We start from the raw sequence: 23,448 nt of genomic DNA, 5'->3' as shown, positions 1-23,448 counted from the left end.
TCTGATAAATTTTTGCATTTTATACATGAAAAAAAACCAGAATATTTGAGGCTAGGGATTCCTATATTATTTTTTCCTGGTATGTATTAAAGTGACTAAATATTTAATGCTATTCAATGGCAAGTGCTGTGGACAAACAGCAAAGGGGAATAAGGAAATGACTAGGGGATGCTGAAATTTTTAAAAGAGTATTAAGGAAGGTTTCAGTCAGTAGCTATTACAGCAAAGACCTGAAGTTAGTCAATCCAAAAAAAAAAAAAAAAACAACCAAATGCCAAATGTTTTCTTTGATGTAAGGAGGCTGATTCATAGTGGGATAGGGACAGGGAACATGGGAGGAATAGATGAACTCTAGATAGGGCAGAGGGATTGGAGGGGAAGGGAGGGAGGAGGGGTTAGAAATGATGGTGCAATCTGATCATCATTATTATCCAAAGTACATGTATGAATACACGAATTGGTGTGAATATACTTTGTATACAACCAGAGATATGAAAAATTGTGCTCTAGATGTGTAACAAGAATTTAATGCATTCTGCTGTCATATATTAAAAAAAGAATTCAGTATTTTTTAAATATACTATCAGAAAACAGAGAAGACAAACCACAGACTGATAGAAAACATTTGCAAAGAACATAATTCAATAAGGACTATTGTGTAAACTATATAAGAACTCTTAAAACTCAACAATAAGAAAACAGCCTAAAAATGGGCAAGCATCTGAGCAAGTGCCTTAGTACGGATACATACAGATGACAGATGAGCAAATGAGAAAATGTTTGACATTAAAAAATTGCAAACTTAAACAATGGTATACCACTATATACACTCCAGAGTGGTTAAACTCCAAAACATTAAATACTGGCAAGGATGTGGAACTACAAGCAATTTCAATCAATGTTTGAAATGTAAAATGGTCCAGCTACCTTTGGAGCCATGTGGCACACTTCCTTAAGAAACTAATCATGCTTTTACACATGACCCAGCAATTGCGCTTCTTTGTATTGACCTAAATAAATTCAAAACTTTTATTTGCACAAAACAGCACAAAGATGTTTATAACAACTTTATTCCTAATTTCAAAAACTTGGAAGCTACCAAGATGTCCTTAAGTAGGTAAATAGGTAAATTGTAATGCATTTAGACAATAAAATATTATTCAGTGCTCAAAAGAAATATCATGTTCCCAAAAGACAGGTAAGAAATTTAAATGAATACTATTTAGTGAAAAAATCCAATCTGTAAAGCTACACACTATATAAAAAAGAAAAGAAAAGAAAATTCTACTTCAAATATTCTATTTCACTTTCAGACCATTTGTTTCAATTTCTGGTTGGACACTCAATCTAAACTGCTGACTGGATGATCCTGATCAGTTTTAAAGGCGATTTCTTGACTTTTCATCTAATAACACTTCACAAAACATCATTGGTGTGATAAATATATAGTCTTCACTTAGTGTAATATGAAAACATCAAGTTATATAAAGGGCTTAGCTATATTTTGAGAAAGAGATTTTTAAAATATAAAAACACAGAGTTCCTTGCCCCAAGACACTGTTTTTATGGCTCAGACTATTATTTTGTTTCTCAACTCAAAGTGCTTGTATAAGTTACAAATACTCACACATAAAGATCTTTACCTGGCCCTGAAATCCAATCTGAACACTTATAAATTGCAAATGTTCATAATCTTTAATGAGAGTTTGTCTGCTCTTCTTTCTTTTCTTGCTACTGTCAGCTCTCTTGAGATCTTTCTTTATGTGATCTCACTCAATTAAAAAATTGCTTCAAGAGGTCACATGATCCTATATCCTGCTTTAGACAGATGAATGTCCAAAGCAGCTGATTTCCTATTATTTAAAACTCCTCAAAGATAGACACTACTCTTTATTTGATTTTAAATTATAAACAATATGTGCCAATTTCCCAAGTAACTTAATTACTTTGAATTGCTCATCTTCCTTCTTTTTGTCTAACAGATCTAAGGGCACACACACACATCTGACTTCTCAGATAAGCCTTTCTTGATCCCTTCTCAGACAAAATTAGACATTTTTTTTAATACTCTCATAATACTTCTTCCTTCTTGATAGCTTTCTCTGTAATTATAATGATCTAGTAGAATTCATTTTTAACTGTGTATTTAGTAATTTAATGTCTGTTTTAGCTTTTCAAACAAACTCTGAAATTTCATTCAATAAAGATTTATCCGAACTCTTTAGGTGTTAGGTGAATAAACCAATAAAAATCCTTGTTGTATGGAGTTTAAATTCTAGTGAGGGGGAGAAGGAAAATAAATAACATAAACAAATTTTGATGGATAATGGCAAGTGCTGTGGACAAACAGCAAAGGGGAATAAGGAAATGACTAGGCAATGCTGAAATTTTTAAAAAGAGTGTTAAGGAAGGTTTCAATCAATAGCTATTACAGCAAAGACCCGAAGAGTGCAGACTGTGTAGCTATTGGGAACAAGACTTTCTTGGCAGAGGGACCTGCAAGTGTAGACCATTCATGTCATTTTTTTAAGAAGCAACAAAGAGGCCAATTCTTGGGGCTGATAAAAGCAAGAGGGAAGTAGTAAGACTGAGACATAAAGTGGAAGAGGCAAAGTCCTGCAGGATTAGCAGGGGCATGGTGGCACATGCCTTAATCCCAGCTAGGCTGAAGCAGGAAGATCACAAGTTCAAGGCCAGTTTCAACTGGCAAAGGCAAGATCCTCAAAATAATGAAATAAAATAAAAAGAACTAGAGATGTAGCTCAGTGGTAGAATGACCCTGGTTCAGTCCCCAGAGTAATAATAATAATAATAATAATAATAAAAAATAATAATAATAACAAAAATATTTTTTAAAGCCCTGCAGGACTTTGTAGGTCAACTTAGGAACTTTGACTCAGTGACATAGGGAACCACTCACTCAAGGGTCTCTAACAGAGGAGGGATTACTCTAGTTTTTGTATTGATAAGAAAATGAAGTGAAACAAGTACAGAAAAAATAGTAAGGAGGCTCTTTCAATAAAAGAATAATAACAGTGACATGGACCAAGTGATGATGAAAACTAGACTATAATAGAGCAGAAAGTGGGAAGTAGTGGGATTCTGTGCTTTTACACTGTGAAAGCACAACCAGGAAGCTTTACTGACAGATTGTATTTAGGGTGTTAAAGAGCTAGAGGAGTCAAGGATGACTACAAAATACAATTCTCTACTCAAAACACTCCATTAGCTTCCCAACTCAGTGTCCTTGTAATGACCCACAAATGCCCATGCAGACTGCCCCAGCTGCCCTCCTGACTTCACGCCTGCTGCTCTTTACCTTCCTCACTCCTTCCCAGCCATTTTGTCCTCCTTGCTTTCACTTGTTATTTCAGAAACACTCTTTCCTCAAAGCCTTTGCCATTGTTTATTTTTTTCTTGAAACACTCTTCCCATAGCTGTCTGTACAGGCTGCTCTCTTTCCTCCTTTAGGTTCTTGGTTGAAATGTCTCTTTAGTAAGTTCTTCTCTGACCATTTAAACTGGTGCCACTTTCCACCCAATTCTATCTCCCGTCCCTCCCTCCATAGTGTTTACCTCCATATGCCTTATGTTTTAGTTCTATGTTGGTCTGTCTTTCCACTAGACCATTGGCTTAATAAAAGAAAAGGCTTTATCCATTTTGTTCACTTCTATCCATTTTGTTCACTTCTATCTTTTAGTTCACCCACCATCTCTGTCAGAATGCCTGATAAATATTTATCCAATACATACTTATCAAAGGAATTAATGAGGAACACAGAGACTGGTTTTACTAGAGTTCAAAACTCTTTATAAGGCTGTTATATGTAAAACAGTGTGACATTAGCATCAAAGTAGATTTTTTTTTAAAGGCAGGGATTGCAAAAAATAAAATGACACACTAGTCAATTAATGGTACTGAGCCAATTGCTAATCTATCTAAAATGAAACTATATTTCTATCCACATATCACACATAAAGCAATCCCAGATATGCTGAAAAAAACATATGAAAGCTCAATAAACACAATGTGGCAGGATAATTGATAACCTTGGGGTAAACAGTAACATTTCAGACATTTAGTATCAAAACAAAGCATACAATAAATTTTAACTCCTTTTCATGGGGGAAATATAAAACAAGAAAAAAGTGGTATTCAACATCATTATGAACATTCAATAGTATATTTGTAAATGGTGACCTGACTGGGAGCAGTTTCAGGAGAGTGTTAGTAGCAAATATCAGACTGCAATACGTTAGATGAAGCTAAAATATTCATGACCAAGTACACACTGCTGTTTCAAAACTCTCAAGAGTCAGATTTTGACAACACTTCCTCAATGCTAGAAACTATTAAGCAGTAAGACATTTACTTTTAGGATAGGAGAGACCAGGATATTCATTTCATACATATATTTTAAGTAGCTACCATGTGTTGGGCATGTTTGCTGACTGCACAGAGCCAGTGTTGATTTGAGATCTAAGAAAGAAAGAAAACTGTTAGTTTGAAAATCCAGAACAAAAAAGGAAAAAATGTACCATTTTTAGTAGAAAATACTTTGGGTTTTCCGTTTGCTGTGGTTTTCATAAAACTGTTATGTTAATATATAATGGCTTTACTATTATTTTAAAATAGATTTTAAAATGAATGTTTTTTAAATTTCTCAGTTTTAAGTTCTATGATGATACATAACAACATATCTATATACATAATAGCTTTTCAGGTTCTTAATATTTTCAAATGTAAAGGGATGAACAAATGGGCATCAATGCTGATAAGCACAATCATTTGATATTCTCTAGTAAAGCTCAACAGCAATGAAGAAAGTGATTATTATTAATTCAAGATATTGGCAGGATGAGTTGTACATTCAATATTGATTCATTTTAAATTTTTTATTTGTTCTTTTTATTTTTTATTTTTTTTAGAGAGAGAGAGATTTTTAATTTTTATTTTTTTTAGAGAAAGAGAGAGAGAATTTTTAATATTTATTTATTTTTTTTTTAGTTATTGGCGGGCATAACATCTTTGCATGTGGTGCTGAGGATTGAACCCGGGCCACATGCATGCCAGGCGAGTGCGCTACCGCTTGAGCCACATCCCCAGCCCATTCTTTTTATTTTTTTAACAAACATATAACTAGGAATTTAATTTTCATAAATGTTTTGTTGAAAAGAGTATCAAAATATTCTTTTTAGATATACATGATAACAGAGATACAAAAAAAATAGTCCTTTTCCAAAAAAAAAAATATTGATCCCTGACACAGGGATCTAAAATACAAAAGGATTTGAAAATATAAAAGATATGTTCTACCGATCAGAACCTCCCAATACAGACAAAGGAGAAAAAAGAAAAGGATGAAGTTCACTTCAACAAGTCTTTATTTGATCTCTGGCAAAATCAGCTGTTATTGCTTTCACAGAATTTACAGTTTTATAATATAATACAACTAATCATTTTCTTAGCAAGTTAACTCTATAAATCAACATATTCAGTTTCATTCTTAATGATTAAATTATTATAGACTTCAAAGCAATTAAATAAGCACCTGGACTTTGAACAATAACCCATTGTTTTTCTTTTTAAAAGTATTTTAAACATACTAAGAGCAGGGGATATTGCTCAGTGGTAAAATGCTAGCCTTACATGTGTCAGACCTGGGGTTTGGTTCCCAGCACTAAAATAAACAAATAAATAAATGTATTCAAACAGGTTTTTCATATTCCATCAATATTCTATTCAATTTACATGCCCTGGTATAATTAATAATTCTTATGGTTATGGGTAACTTTCTGTTGGGCTTTCTGCTTCTTTATGCCAGTACACACAAAGAATTACAAATTTTCCTAAAGCTAAATTCAAAACTTTCAAGTCTAAAGGATTCATTTCCAGTCTTCATTAGATGGCTAATGTTTGTTCTCAAATTAGGTAGTCTCATCAATCAAGGAAACTGGAGGAAGCCCTTTCTCTGATCTCATTCTAAATCTAAAATTAAGCATGAGTGTTTCCCTGTTGTTCAGAACCAACATTTTCCTCTTGAGAAAACTTTGATTCACACTTGGGGAAAAGGAAGATGAGAACTAAAAAGACTATACCTGAGCCTTTCAGGATATACTACACTCCTCTCATATTATAAAATGTGGCATACCTCACAACTCTCTTATGTAGTGACCTAAATGTCTTAGATGGAGAGAAATGCTGTCCAAAACATAATAAAACATGAAATAAATATCATGAAAGTGATAATACACTTAACTTATAAAACACAAATCACAGTATAATTTATTTAACAATATTGTAAAATATTAATTCGGAAACACTAAAAGTTGAGATACTATGAGTTTTCTCAGAGAGTTCTACCAATAGAAATAAGGGTTATTGAAGATAGAATTTACAGGTAAGAATCTCAAGATAAAATTTAAATTTAAAGGTAAAGATCTCAAGATGAAGTCATCCTAGACCTAGGTGGGCCCTAAATCCAATGTCAGATGTCATTGATAACAGAAAATGGGAAGACATAGAGACATGGGGGGAAAGCCCATGAATGTAGAGACAGATAAGGAAGTTCTGCCATAAGCCAAGGAATAGCAGGAGTCACCAGAAATGGAAGAGATAAAGAAGGACCCTCCCCTAGAGACTTATAAGGGAGTGTGGCTCTGCTGACATATGAACTTCATACTTATGGCCTAAAAAAAAAAAAAAAAAAAAAAAAAACAAACAGGAGAAAAAAAAATTACTTGTTTTAAGTCATCCAGTTCATGGCAATTTTTTATAGGAGCCATAAGCAACATTGATTTTTAAAACGTTTTTCTAAGCTTTTAGTTGCCAATGTATAAATATACATCATTAATTCATATAAAACTTAATTTGAATAGATAGAAAAGCTTATAATGTCAAACCCCAAACATAAGTTCAATTTTTCCAATTTCATAAAGTTAGGAAAAGTAATATACAATACTAATTGGCTCCTTTTATAGAATTTTCAAGTATTTGCATCCCTGTATTCCAATAAACACATTATTATATTATTTAGATGATATTTTAGATAATATATAATTCCATTTGTTCATTTAGTACTGAATTAATGCCCCTTCTGTGATCTTTCCCATCTGCTCTTTCCTTTAACAATAAGAACAAATTTCCATACTGTGTGGGGAATACAAGTCAAAGAAAAGTTATATCATACAACTTTTTATGTTCTTATTTTAAGATCTTACTTTTTGAGACATACATCTCTTTGAGAAGTTAATGAAAGCTTTTTCTAGTCCAAAAAAGAAATTTACACACAATTTTTTTCCACACAGAAAAAAATTGAGCACTCTATGACAGGGATAACAAGCCCCTTGAAAATCTATCTATAGGGCCTCTAATAGTCCAAAAAGTCTCTTAAAACATCTTCATATATGTAAAGTAACTGCAGAAAAATTATAGATGTTGCAGGGCTTTTTGGTGTTATGTATACTATTCAAATAACACACCATTGTGTTTCATTTAGACCTTAAAATTATTTTTTCCCAAAATAAAATCTGCAATGATAAACAGTGATGCTTATGTTGGCAGCCCATGTACTATAAAGGGAATATAAACCAATATAATTGTCACTAAACTAACTCTCTTTAGAATATGGTATTTTAAAATATTATATTCTTGGGTGTTAATCTATAATCTCTTTTGAACAATTTTTTCTCAAGGAAATTTGATAATGGATACATGATAGAATGAAATTCAGTACAAAGAAATCCGAATTGTAGCAAACTGTCATGGAAAGAGGAGCTAGTGAAACAAATTTGAATAAATACCTCATCTGTCATGAGTGTTGCAATTGATCTGCCAATCTCATGGTACTGTTGACCCTTTCCCAGGGGTCCCAGAAGAATGAACAAAAATCTGTAATTAAGAAGAAAAAAAGAGAAATGCTTCAGGGTAGAAATATAAAAATATTTTTAGTAGAACAGAACCACACCTCCCAGTGGAATCAGTGAAATGAGAATATCATTGTAAAGTAGTTCCACAATTTTTCATAGTTCATTATTATTTTGAAACAATTTACAGTGATTGACTCTTATGCATAAGGTCCTTGAGCAATGAGAATACACAATCATTTTTATCTCAGTATTTCCCCATTGAGTTATCTGACCTACACAGTCATTCCTAGGAATTTTAAGGATTCTATAATCCTTAGAGGACAAAGGTAGAAAAAGTAAAATTCATTAAACCTTTCCAAATTAGAAGGAAAAAACTTGTTTGTATACAAAATGGAGAACAGTTCAAAGGGGTTAGAAAATAATACAAAGGTATAAAGAAAGACAGAACATAATATTAATACCCTGTAGATATATATAAAAATATAAAAATTATTGTTACAAATCAAAGATCATTTAGGCATAAGAAAACAGAGTTAATATTCTATTAATTCCAATGCTAGAAGAATAAAAATAGCAGCTGCACTATAATACTCCATCTAAACAAGGTTGAAGGTCTGGCAAATTCATCATCATAACCGGAGCTTTTAAAGAAATCAATACATGCTCTGACTTTGGAGGACTGGTAATTGCCCTATCTATGAGAAGGTCAACGCTACAAGGAAATTGTGAAAATTAAAGAATGTCCTATATTTTGCATTATAACTCTTTGGTGTTAATTTGTTAAATGGTTTATATGAAAAATGAAGACCAATGGCTTTGTAAGGTATACTGAAATAGTCACTGTAATTCTATCCTCCATTCAGTTGCAGACTTTACAGATTATACATGTTTTTACATAAATCATGTTATACAACCTTACAGGATCCAACTTATAAAATTTTTATGTCAATTGTAACTGAATTCAAGTCAATTTCTACTGTATAGAAAAATCCACTATATATTTAAAACATTAATATTGGAATGTGGTGCCAGAAGCTTTATCAACCATAATACTTTTGAGAAATGTCCTAACCTATGTGCATCTTGCTGTTTTTCAGGTTTCCATGAGCTATTTATAAGGTCCTAAAATATTTATTTTTTGACATATTCTACTATGTGTTGCTCTTATATTCATGGTGTGCCCTTTTGTCCTCCTAAGAAAGGATAATTAGGAATCCTGAATGGCTTTCTTTATTCTCTTTGTCTAACTAATCTTCTTCCATTTTTCACTTTTCCTAACTAGTCTAGTCTTTTGAATCTCTCCTTCTGTGATGGCTCCACAGTGCCCCTAATTTTTTCTCCATTGTTCACTGCACATATTTTGCTATGTCAGTATGAAATGAGGTCACGTAAACCTCACAATTTTCAAACTGAGGGTATATAATCTCATTATTGCTTTTCTCTACTCCTGGGAATTTTTTCTTTGAAATACAGGAATTATCATTATCATAAACAGCAATCATTTACTCATAGTTCACCAGATAGCTTCCTAAAGGGTGGAAATTGCTGGGACAACTGAAAAGAAATTTTAAACTGCCAGAATATTATCTCTACAATTAGTAAGTTTGATCCCTCGAATCTGAGCCCCAGTTTCTCAGAAACTCTGCATTGATTATAAGTGGTGCACAGAAATTTCAGCCTTAATCAACCAATCAGATGCTGCTTTAATATGGTGAGTTCACCCTTCCTGGTTTGCTTGTTTGTTTGTATAGTACTGGAGATCCAATTAAGGGATCATACCACACAAGCCACTCTGCCAATGAGCTTGCCAACCTTCCTCCTTTTTAATAAAAGTTGGTATGTATCAGAAATATCAAAAAGCCATCAACCATGATAAATAGAAACTTTTTCTATAACTTGAATGGTAACTAGGTGTTATAGTCTGGATATGAAGTATTCCCTAAAAGCTCATGTGTTGAAGGCTTAGTCACAAATGCAGCAGTGTTCAGAGGTGGAGTCTTTGGGAAGTGATTGGATCTTGAAGCCTCTGACCTCATTGGTGGGTTAACCCATTAAGGAATGCATACTTCAAATGGACTATTGGGAGGTAGTGGAAAGTACAGTAGGTGGGATCTAATAGAAATGAGTGTGCCTTTGGGGGCTTGCCCTTGGGGACTATTTTGGAGACTACATCTTGTCCTGGGTTCCTACACACACACACACACACACACACACACACACACACACACACACACACACACATCTCTACCTCCTATCACAAGCTGAGCAGCTTTCCTCTGTCTTGCCCTCCTGCCATGTTTCTGCCTTGGAACCAACTGACTAGGGACTGAAACCTCTGAAACAATGTACCAAAATAAAGTCTTCTCCCTTTTAAGTTATGTCATTAAGATTGTAATCATGATGAAAAGCTGATAAAAACAGTAGCTTTCTCCCTAAAACCACAGAGTGAGACTAGGAACTCCAACATTAAATCCCAATTTAGTCAATTGAGCTCTTATAAAATGAGACCTCTCCTGGCTGCACTATTCCATATTTCTGGAATATTTATCTGTACTCAAAGTATGAAGTGATATAATCTGCTGTGTTTTGAGTTAAGGGCAGAGGTCTGTGGGGGAAACATATTTTCTAAATCTAGTTGCCTCAGAACTTCAACTTTTCATTATTTCAACCTGACTAGGCATTCCATGTTTGCAAGAGGAGGAATACTAATAGCATCTGAGGAGTCATGGTATCACACAAAGAGCAGCAGTCACATCGGAAATGGGACCTTAGGTATCATGTTTTGCTGAATAAAATCAGAGTGAAAGATAATCTATCCTTAGGAATCACATTTGATGGGACAAGCAGGGAAGAAAAGAAGGTCCTTGGATAATTGTGTGCTAGGAACCTAGCATGTTAAGGTCAGTATTTTATTATATATATGCAATTTTATCCAGGGACAGCCTATAAAATAGGGATAAATGATAACACAATTTAGTTTGTATTATCACTAAGCTATTTATGTATAGTCAAATGAGAAACAGGGGTTGGGGGTGTGGCTCAGCAGCAGAGTGCTCGCTTAGCACATGCAAGGCACTGGGTTCGATCCTCAACACCACATAAAAATAAAAATAAATAAAGGTATTGGGTCCAACTGCAACTAAAACTAATAATAATAATTTTTTAAAATTCAGGTAGTCAAATAGAACTTGTACTTTTTGATTCAGATTGAACTATATTTCCACTCTGCTGCTTCTAGTGATTCTTCAGACACCATGGATGAGAGGCACACTGTGCCTAACATTGAAATATACAGTACCTTTAATATGGCAGAAGCACTCCTAATGATGGCACTTATATTTATTTTTAAGGCCTACCTACTCAAATACAAACCAAATATTGGAAATTTTAATCTTTTTGAGCTTGACCACACTCGTATACAGAATCCTCTCTTTCTTGAGCACACCATTTAATGTAACCTTTGAAAAAAGTCTAACACTTAGTCATTCTCCCAAAAAAAATGTAAAATAGGTTTGTATTATTATTATTATTATTATTACATAGACAGGGTACCCGGGAACAAGGAACATGTGTAAAATAAAACATAGAAGTTGGAAGAGGAGGAAGAGGAGGAAAGTATAGAATAATTTTTCTCTCTCTCTTACAAACAGGAAACAGTTTTGTTGGTGACACGTTGGTTTCTTATCAAAATTCTAAGAGGAAATTATATTTAATCCTCTCTCTCTCTCTCTCTCTCTCTCTCACACACACACACACACACACACACACACACACACACACACAAGCTTCAAGAAAAATGTAAAAGATGCTCTGATATTTTATACCTGGTTGGAATTGGGACTTCAGCCAGTCCTTGAATCAAGACAGCTGGAGACAACCTGACAAATGCAACCACAGTTCTATCTAAGAACTCCAGTTCTCCAACTAAGATGTTTGAAGCTTCAGCACCTGGAGGAATCTTTTTCATAAAATGCAGATCAACCTGTGATCATCACAAAGTAAAGAAGGTAAATCAAAATTGGAACAACATGGTAAGTAATAATTTAGAACACTGCTTCATATATATTATCCATCAATAAATACAATTCAAATAATACAGATGTATATCTCATTTGCCCTTTTTCTATAATAAATTTCTTTATTTTCTTCTTTTTTTTTTTTTCAGTACTAGGAGAAAAAGACCCAGAGGTGCTCTGCCACTGACCCACCTTCCCAGCCCTTTTGATTTATTTTGAGACAGGATCTCCCTACATTGCTGAGGCTGGGCTCAAACTTGCCATCCTCATTCCTTGGCCTCCTAAGTAGCTAGAATTACAGGTGTGCACCACCACACCATGCATGACACTTTTCTTTACTTGTAGATGATTTTACTTTGTCATCAATGAGCTAAATATTTCATTTTTCTATTCACTATTTTTAAAAGATTTTTTAACATCAGCAATCTTTAAATATGGGGAGTAGTAGTATATGTACTTAAATTTACTGTAACTATATATTAACTAGCATTTGTCAACAGATTCAATATTTTGTGCCAGATTGTCTTAATTTTACATAATACGTTTTTATTAATTAATGCTCAACATATGGCTATTTCAAAAGAAATATAATCATGCTTCTTCTTACAGTATAAATTATGACTTTAGTATTCATCTTTATTCTAATTGTTCTATATTATTCATGTTTTATACTTGGCATGCTACTTCTTCAATTTAATTTCTTATTAAGGAATTTAGACATAACAGAATAGAGAAAACAAGAAAAAAAAGTATCAACATTAGGCATTGCTAAACATCCATAGCTGAATTTCAAATATGAGATGTCTATGACTGAATGAACATTAAAAAGTGATCATTAACAGGAAGAAATGCTAAAAGTAAAGAGTGGTGTCTGAAAAATGAATGTAAAAATCTTTAAGAATAAATATCAATTTTTATACAAAAGACTTTGGTGAAAACCAAGCAGGGACTTTATAGTAAAATTACAAGGCCTATTTCTTGTTTTTTATTCACTTGAGTTGCTTTTTATGGAACTATGTTTTTTTAGGGGAACAGTTTATCTTCTCTAGTAATTGGTTTTATACTCTCCTATTAATGAAATGAGGGCCAAAGATCAAAGTGAGAATAACCAAGAGAGAGAGAGGAAAGAGCTCTGGCAAACAGAGTGAGGCTGAAAAGATATTTTTAGGCCAGACATTTATTTTGCTGGTTAATAATTTGAGGACTTTTTCCAAGAAGTTGAAGGTAAAAATATTTAAAACTTCTAGGAGTACTTTATAAAATTCACAGCCACATTTTAGTGACCATATTAAATCTGTTGCTTTCTTAAATTAAGACTTTAGTAAAGCTATTTGATAGGTTGAGAATGAATTATCTTTCTGTAAGACAAGGATTTCAAAAACAAAATATCCAGTATGTACAGTATTAATTTCATTATAAGGATTAAGTGTAAAAGTAATCTGTACTAGTTTATAAAAATGTCAAATAGAACCAATATCTTATTTAAGAAAAGGAAAAATGATTTAACAAAGTAAAATTGCTTATAAAAGAAATATTTGACAAATATCATAAATTCCAAAGTTTTTACCCCACAAATATACTTCAAATATAAATTTATAAGCTTATTTATATAAACTTATCATAAATCATACAATATAGAATATTGCATGGTAAATATATTATTTTATAGAATTTAACTTTCTATTATAAAATCTAATTTATAGATGACAAAGGAATTTAGTTAATAAGAAAGTTAATATTATGGGATTTTCATACTTAATATTTCTAGCTGATAGGTACATTGAAACTTCTACAAATTAATAATGCTTTACATTTTTACTATACTGTTAAAATCTTAAGAAGGGAATAGGAGATTTGCCATATTAGTCCTATGAGAAAAACATAATATGTTGTCCTAAGTTTTTCAGAGCTTATAAAAATGAAGTTTCAGTGATAAATATTAATACACTAGGACAAAATTTAAAATGAGAAATAACTTTTTAAGAAAATCAATAATTGTAATCAATATGAGGCATATTAAGAATTCCTGAAATTTAAATTCCACCTAGAAAAATGTCTTTAAACTCATTTATTATTTAATAAATGCCATAGTCTTTCCTATAAAAGTCTGTGCTTCAGGCAGGTAGCTATTACAGATTAAATTTAATTAAATCAGAGCATATATAGTATGCTAAAATAGTTTAATTTTCAAAAACTAATGGTGCTTATACATGATTTTAAAAAATTTTGTAATATCTACTATATCATTGATACAGTTATTTAGAAAAGGCATTAAATACACAGAATTTAATTGCAGATTAGCAGGTTTATCTTTCATTTTGAAATTCAATAAATTATAGTTAGGTGTACTATATTATATTCATTACATTATATTATTCTTGGAGTAGACATGTATTTCAGGGATAAGAAATTACATGTTATAATAGTTATATTATTATGTTATTCCTGGCCTAGCCCTATATTTTTGTATTTGTGTTATGTATGATTCATAAAAATATATTATTTGGCAATATCCCTACCTATTAATATAAACAAAAAATCACATCTGAAGAACCATACATTATAGTTACCTAAAAACAGCTCTGGTGATCTAGGTTGACTGAAATTCTTAAGACAATTAATTTTCAAGTGGATTCCAATATTTTAAATGGATAGAAAGAAATTCTGAAAGTTTTTGATCCTCCCAATGGAATCTTCAAGGAATGAAGCTGTATTTTCTTGGATTTATTTTCTGGATTTACACTCATGTTTCTGGGCTCTTTAGACTTCACTGTCATGCTGAGGGACAGATCCTTTATTCTGGGCATTTGGTATAAAAGCCGTGGATGAAAAACAGTTTGTAGGGAAGAAGATTGGACAAGACCATGGCAGAACCAGAAGAATCTAGGCAAGCTCCACACTGACAGAAGAAAGGTAATTAGGCAGAAATTTTGAAAGAAAGCTTTACATCTTGAGCCCCTTATAGAAAGCACAAGAAAGTCAATAGAGAATATGAGGAGGAATCACTATTTTGACACTAACTAGCCAACAATCTTGAGTCCTTCTCTTAATCTCTCTGGGATTCAGCTTTGTTGTCAGTCTCAAATTTCCTATAGTTCTAGGATTTAATAATCCAATTCTTTGTAATGTGTGTTACAAACTAAAGATAGATGCAAAAGATGTTTTTTAATCCCCAAACTAAATTATATAAAGCCTTCTTTGGTTTATTTGAAATAAAAGAAACACTACTGACATATATTCTATTGTCAGTTTATAAAAGAAAGAGGTATATAGTGGGGTTTTAAAAATTTTTTTTAGTTGTAGACAGACACAATACCTTTACTTTATTCATTCATTTTTATGTGGTGCTGAGGATAAAACCAAGTGCCTCACCCGTGCTAGGCAAGCACTCTACCATTGAGCCACAACCCCAGTCTGAGGTATATAGTGTTTTGACAAATCTTCTTTTAAAAGCACTGTAGAAAAAGCTAAAACCTGGCAATTCAGATTATATTCTAAATTACTTCTTCAATGAATAAATTTGATGGTCCTATCCGTGGATGAATTAAAAATATGTAGATTGAAGGTAGATAGAATATAAGGTCAGGTCACATGAAGCAAATAAGTAAATGACCATTTTTTTAACATCTCAGAATTTTACTAGGGTTTAGAATCTACATATTAAGATATTTAAATAGACATAATAACCTGGATATTAGCTGAGCTTTGATTAATTTACTATAAAACTGATATCATTAGGCTAAAAGAAAAATCTTAACTCATCTATCTACCTGTAAAATCTGGCACTAAAAGTTGTTTCTATAGTGATGGATAACTTCTGTTCTCTCCAAATCCTCCCAGGTTATAGAATTAGGGATGTTATTTGTTTTTCTTATTTTTTTCCTCTTTTTTTTTTTTTTTTTTGTGTGTGTGTGTGGTGCTGGGGATTGAACCCAGGGCCTTGTGCATGCAAGGCAAGCACTCTACCAACTGAGCTATAACCCCAACCCTCTTGTTGTTTTTAATCCCAAAACTAAAGGTTTAGATTATTTTGAATCTTGTAGGTGAAATTCATTTAACAAATACATCCCAGCCTTATTTAAGACTTAAAGAGTGCATATCTGCCAAAACATTAAAACCTGGTTTGTTATTTATTTGGTTACTTCCATTTCTACTAATATTAATATAACAATAATAATAGAAGCCACTTTTATTGAGCATCTACTATATGCCCAGTTCCCTGCCAGGTTCACTGTCTCTCTCATTGAATCTTGTAATAAAACCACAGATATGTATCATTATTATTATTATTATTATTATTTTATAAATGAGAAGACTGGAGTTCAGAGAATTTCTCAATGATCAGATAATTTACAAATGCTAAATGCTAGAGTCAGGATTCAAGATCTCAAAGCTATTTTCTTTCCAATGTTCCAAGAACCTGAGAAACACAAATGACAGGCACTAAGTAGAGGGAAAATTTAATTTCCCTATTAAATGGACCAGTGAACGGAAATGTGATGATGAAGAAGAGGATTAAAGGAAAACATTTATTTTTTATTTTTTTCTAGTCCCGACTGTTTGAGGAGAACAGAAAATAAGACTACTGTCTTCAATTGTCAATCTTCATATTCTTTATAGGTGATGATACATTTTTGAAGGTTGTAAAAATAGGTCACATAACAAAAACCAAAATGACATGGAGATATATAAAAATTCACTATATAAGTGTTACATCATTTTAGAAAGTTAAAAGGTAGTTAATTTGAAAGGATGAGCTATAGAGTTTATAATCATTATTTTTGAGAATGTTAAATATGCTCTTGTTATACTGTTAATGTTTACATAAATGAATAATCAATTTTATATGTCATGACTTTTAAGATATTATTTCAAATTAAGAATATCACAAATTAAGTTATAGCAGTTTGTGACAATTTTATTCCAACTTTCAGATGAATGAAGATGTAATGCCTTAAAAGATAATTTTTAGAGTGGCAGATGGAATACATTTGAACTGGCTGAATATTTGAATCACATGCCTCCATACAGTGAAATGAGCTCTGAACCACTGTAGAAAAGTAGCCCGAGGAAGCCCTCACCTCTCTCTCTTGCTGGTGTGGAGGTCCTTTTTCATGCCTTTGTTTCATCCCACATGGACTAGTGTGCCCCTTTTGCTGGCCTCCCAGTCCCTGCACGCATAATTAACAGACTTAAGCTGGTATACCAGGCTCCCCATGAGACTCCACCAGGCATCAGAGGAGAACATGCACTTAACTAGACTTAGATCACTTAGGCATTATCACAGCAATGCTGAAACAGAATGATTCAGTCAACTTCCTCCATTGCAAGGAGCCTCCCATTCCCATCTCAGACCACTCATTCACTATTACAACCTTTGCCAGCACTAAGGACTTTATCAAAGTATTAATTCAGTTATTACTGTTTCAGCCACTTAGATAAAGAGTATTGTTTGCTCTTCTTATTTTTCATGTATTACAATTTCTCTTTTTGAATGTTAGTTTTGATAACTTACAATGGCACATATGCAATGTCAGGAATTTGCCAACCTAAATTACATTATTTTCACTGACTCCTTATTTTATTAGAATATATTCAAATAAATGATTTCTTTTGAATTGTCTCCAATTAGATGTATCCATCAACACAGTCATCTTTAGTGTGCTTTTATTCAAAACAGCCCAGTTTCACCATGTCCTTCTAGGATTTCCTTACACTAATGACTCTGAAATTATAATGACAGTAAAGCTTTATAGTATATGATTTGTTTTTCCATAAATATCAAAAAAGTGATTTTGAAAAAATACTAGTAAAAATTTTTAAACATCAAATTAAACTTAAGTTAAAAACCCTGTGAAGTCCAATTATTTCTTTTATTGAAAGAAATACATTATACCAAGTGGCTGAATACTGAAAATTGTGCATAAAACTCACATGTTCAGTTTCTTGAGTAAGCAAAACAATATATGTGCACTTAATGCTAACATTATCTATAACAATTCCAAACTTTGACTGAAAGAAAACCAAAGAGTGCATGCAAAAAAAATTATGTCAATAACCTCCTAAAATAGGTAGTAATTTCTAACGGTAATTGAGTAAACTTCTTAGATGAGAGAGAGAGAGAGAAAAGTTTACCTTGCTAAAGTCAACAGTGCTGTTTTCTCTGCTAACATCATTTTTATTTTCAACACAAGCAGGAGCAGACTGAGGAGAAAGAACCTGACCTGCTAAAAGAAATTGTTATTACAAAATACAGAAAATTATTTACATAATTTTGGGTATACAGAGTGAAACATCAACTTCAATTAAACTAGACTAACAGATTTCTTAATAAGTTTTGTGATATAAACATGAAGGATCAATATAAGTAGATCTGGATCAATACCAAATTCTTAACAGTTACAGATAGAAATGGGAGAAATCAGTCAATAAAATTTAAACCAATCCTCAACTTAAAACTCTAGAGATTATTCTCTCTGAAAAAAAAAATGTGCTTACAAAACCACCTAAATCTAACCATGATTGTGAAACAGCATTAATTTTCAAATATCAATCCAAAAAATGGTATATTTAAAAAAGACAGATATCTATTAAGATTTAAGCACAGACTACAGAATTTCAAACATTAAAAAAAAAGATGAATGTTGATTTAAAAATTACCTAGCACTTTTAGATCTAATCACATCTAAAAAGCCAAACCAGTAAGTTTTTCAGTAATAAGTTTTAGAGGTTTCTATATTAGGGTTTCAGTTAGAAATATCTTTATTTGATACAGTATAAAAATAATAAATATAATTTTAATGAATGTGACTATTCGATTACATAAGCATACTTATGTTGGGCTTCTATATAAGAATGATCAATAAACATGAGTTGTATTAGTCTTCTTTTAACACTCACCAAAACTAAATTCTCTTGTAGTTCTTTTCCCTATTATAGTGAAGATTACATTAGTTAAGTACAGATCAGAGCTGGGGATGTGACAATGGACGGAAAAGGTTAAATCCCATCATTCACTAACTACCAAATATTCTTTGCAGTTATAAGTCATTTAAAATCTATCCATAGTTCACAATTAAATGACAAAGGTTTATGTAACTTCTCACTTATGTCTCTTCTTCCTCAACCTCTTCCCATCTCCACCCTTCCTCTGTGAAATGAGTGATGACAACCCAACTTTGAAGATTTGACCACATTTATGACCTTAACTCAGTGACTCCAAAATATTGCGCTCACTCTCATCAGTCTGAGACTTCAGAAATACTCTCTCTACCTAGCTCTTCTTTCTACCTACCTAAATCTCAATTTTATTCCAAACTCCTCTTTTCATTCCCCTCTTCTCCAATTATTGTGGTCTTCATTTGAACTTCTATAATTCCAATAGTACTTACAAAAGAAAAAAAAACTTCCCTTTTAAATTCTCTCCTAAAACCTCACTTATTCTTTGTTACCTAGAAATCACCTAGTGTGATTAGAAACACTATCATTTTTGGAATATTAAGCCTCTCAGGTAGGAGTCAGTTACTAATAGGAACAATTTTATGATTTAACATTGTTATAATGTCAGAAAGCAATAGGGTTTAAGACACTTTTAGAGCTTAAATGCTTCTCTGCTTTCACTAAACAAAGTAAAATACAATATTTGGTGAAAATAAAATAAGCAACTTTTAAAAGCAAATTCACCTCAATCCATGTATGCAAGTTCTGATTATAGCATATTTCAGGAAAATTTATAAAGTTCAGAGAAATGTCAAACAAAGTACATAAAATATTTCCATTCTCCCATTTCTAACTGCAATATGCAACTCTCACTGTGAACTGTTCATTAGCAGCCATTCAATTTACCATTCTCAAATTAATAACTGTAATTTTTAAAAAAACCTTTTACATAATGCATTTGTGCTACTAACAGATGTCTTCAATCACCAGTTTCACATCATTTCTCCATATTTTCATGAGTTAGAACATTAGATATATTTCAAACTAAATTTATTGAATGTTCTATAAAATTGAGTGGTGAAACACAAGTCATGGGAAAATTAAATAAACATGTATCTGCTTTCTTACAATAATTAATTTCATGTGGTATAAAACTACATTGAAGAACAATTATTTAATTCTCTAAGTATACACATACAAAAAGGAAGTAACCCCATGCAAAATCATCAACTTTGAAGAAATTGAATCAAATGGAAAGTATGTTGAAACTTAAAATTTGAAGAAATTGAATATCTTTTGTTTTCTTTTGTATATTTTCAGTAGAACATTTCACAAATTATTTTTAGTTCATGCAATATGTTTAAAACATTACCATCTATATTTATACTCTCAAAGAATTTTAGTCATAAATGTTAATAATTTTAAGATATTTTGTAATTTATTGTTCTAGTCTATTCTTGTTCCAAGATGACTAAAAAATTTTACAAAACATTACCCTATAAAGTTGATATTAAGGAATTGATTTAGGAACTATTTTCTTTGAGTATTTTAAGTGGGATTGATAATTATCTAGTTGAGAATATTTAGCAGGAATCATACTAGATGATAATAAATTCCTTGCTATTTCTAGATTCTAGATGTGTGCACAGAATATATGCTAATGCAGGGGGGAAGGCATAAAAACTATCAGCCTATGAGATAGTAATATAAACCACAAATTTTTTCTTTTATATTTTGGAGATATAGTAAAATGTACTTATCATTACAAAGGTCCTGAAAATTTTAAGAAGCATTTGAAATCTTAGTATATTACTTCTTAAAACTTGCATTAATTATTTAAGACAAAAGAATACATTAAATGTGTATATCTTCAGAACAGTTATGACAAGCTGGCAGAAAATAGAAAAATGTTCAAGTACTATAATTTAAAATTTAATAAGTTTGGTTTGGGTTATTTGCAAAAAAAATAGAAGCCTTTAAAAGTAGCTCAAATTTTTATTTGATATATTTATAAAACTAAAACCCAAACATGATTTATAGTCCATAGAATTACTAGAACTCTCATATGTTGAAGAAATTTTTTATAATTCTGTTGTGAATCATAATCTGTCTGAATATTTCTTTAGTTTATTCAAATCATTACAAATTTTCAAAAGAAATTGATGGGCTTGAATATCAAAGTAGATTTCTTGAACTAAAAAACTATTATATAAAACTAATCCAGCTAGGCATAGTGGCGCACGCCTGTAATCCCAGCAACTCAGGAGGCTGAGGCAGGAATATCATGAGTTAAAAGCCAGACTCAGCAACGGTGAGGCAATTCAGTGAGACCCTGTCTCTAAATAAAATACAAAATAGGGTGGGGGATGTGGCTCAGTGGTTGAATGTCCCTGAGTTCAATCCCCAGTACCAAAAAACTAAACAAAAAAGGTAATCTATGCATTGAGATTTTGAAAGAGCATCACTAACTTTCTTGCTGACTTGCTGATGTCCAAGGCCATAGTTTACAAAATGGCAATTTTTAAGTGCAGAATTTATCCTTCAACCAGAAGAGAATGTGTTCTAAATAGAATAACTAATAATTTGCTAGGATATTTTCTTACCAGGAAAAAAAGATAGTATATAGTTTGAGTTTAGCACTCACATATTTGTGGAAGCTTTATGAATGCTACTTATTTGTTATAGCTTTCCTAATCATTATATTACAATGCTTGCAAACAGAAATGTTTTAACTTGTTTCTTTATTGTTACCTTCAGTTTGTCCACTGATAACTTTCCATATTTATATCACCTATGAGTGAATGTCATTGCAATGTTTAACAACCTTTGTTATTGTAATATCTAAATAATTTTAAGGCATTAAAATGATTGTAAAAAAGATATTTATTAACTTGGTAACCTATTACATTCAAAGTATTCAAAAAGTGATGGAAAGTAAAAAAAAGCATTAATAGTAACCAGAGTCTAACTATTTAAATGTAAACACTGATAAGCCTAACACATCATCCTCTATCATACATCTATATATTCTGTTACACTTGAAGAATTCTTCACTTTAATCCCAATTCTAATATTTGTTTTACATCTCATCTAAGTATATGCAATATTCATATGAACACTTGTTTGAATTAATTTTCTTTGAATGATAAAATGATCTTTCCCTCTGGACTTACATGTAGGAATCATATAAAAATATTATAGTTAATGTATTTTTCTAGGGCCAAGCACAGGATAAAAACTGACAGCAATTCAAGTGACCACTGCCTGAAAAATGGAAGCTCTGCTTCTCTGCTTGTCACACCATAAATTTTTCATTAAATATTTTGTAATACTGGCATAGCCATTTCTTTCATTATAATATTGTAGGATGGGAACAATAGATTACATCAGAAGTACCATTTCATGACTTCAAGTCATGTCAGTATCATTAAAATACCTCATCATTAAACACAATGGTAAATATGTTCTCAAAAAATACCTTGAGTACTACACTGATTCATTCAAGTCTTTACATATAGTTCTCTCCCTCTTTAAGTAAATTGTGCACAGATGTATTGTAAAATAGCAGCTTTTAAATTTTTATTTGGCCAAATTCAAATCAATACTGCTTAAGTGTATCATTGTTTGGTATTGCTTATTCTACTGTAAATCATGTGTACTAGAAGGAAACTGGGATGAAGACATGGAAATACATTACTATTAACCTAGAGACCAAGCTGGTTACACTACCTCAGAAACCGTCAACGCATTTAGAGTACCCAAAGGGTAGGAGATGAGGGAGGTACAGAGATGAGATGAGCCTGTTAGAGACAGACACAAGACAGAGCAAAATAAAGAAATATAAAGATGAATGACAAAGTTACGTACATGTGTAACAATACATTTATTCATGGGATTAGAAAACATGAAGAAAGAAGGTCTAAATATTTAGAAAATGTTGACTAGGTGAGATATATTTAATAAACATGAAAGTATGCATATAATTAAACTTGGAAAAAAATTAGTATGCCTGAAAATAATTAATGTAATATAAGAAATAACAAATTTAAGCACATCATCATAGAACTAAGCTTGCTGTTAAGATTTAGTCTTGAGTTCAAAACTCAACTACAACAATATAATATTGTTGTATACAATATGATATAATCCCTGAACAAACCCATCAATTTTGTCAACAATACCATTCTGGTTTTCTTTCACCTACATGAATCTTTTAATATGCTTTCTGTCAAGAAATTCTAATAAGAAATATTCTATCTTTACCTTTTTCTTCCTAGGTAGAACATTAAGAGAGATAAATATTACACCATAGGTATCTTATTTATGAGACCACAATATTTAAAAAACAACAAAACATACAAATATCAAGACACATAAAGGCATCATGCATTTGTAAATAAAAAGTACAGCATTTGTAAAATAAGTGATTATAAGGCAATAAATGGGATTTCCAAAACCACAAATAATAATAATTCACAGTACATATGTATACAGTGCTTCAAGGGCTGGAATCTACCTAGGTCTAAAGAATCAACACATATCCCAACCTTCCGAACCTAAATGTTCTTCAGTAATTATGTATTTGAACAAATACTAGAGACTTTCTGCTTTGCAGTTTGTTTTGA

General features: G+C 31.7%; 1 protein-coding gene across 4 annotated transcripts in view; it reads right to left on the bottom strand.

Moving 5' to 3' along the window:
* The window catches only part of Slc4a10 (solute carrier family 4 member 10), a 98,837-nt gene that overhangs the window by 71,246 nt on the left and 4,143 nt on the right, over positions 1-23,448 (bottom strand). Inside the window, exons 2-5 of one of the 4 annotated variants that reach the window (XM_026393104.2) lie at positions 18,020-18,111; positions 16,966-17,055; positions 11,693-11,850; positions 7,803-7,890 (exon numbers count right to left, since the gene is read on the bottom strand). In XM_026393104.2, coding sequence (XP_026248889.2) covers positions 7,803-7,890; positions 11,693-11,850; positions 16,966-17,055; positions 18,020-18,111 — 428 coding nt within the window. The remainder of the gene's footprint in view (positions 1-7,802; positions 7,891-11,692; positions 11,851-16,965; positions 17,056-18,019; positions 18,112-23,448) is intronic. The other 3 variants (XM_026393105.2, XM_077798535.1, XM_026393112.2) reach the window with 3 other exon arrangements.

The sequence above is a fragment of the Urocitellus parryii genome, chromosome 1, assembly GCF_045843805.1.
Source record: "Urocitellus parryii isolate mUroPar1 chromosome 1, mUroPar1.hap1, whole genome shotgun sequence".
Taxonomy (NCBI): Eukaryota; Metazoa; Chordata; class Mammalia; order Rodentia; family Sciuridae; genus Urocitellus; species Urocitellus parryii.
Note: the sequence above shows the minus strand (reverse complement) of the source record. Positions and strands in the feature narration are given on the sequence as shown.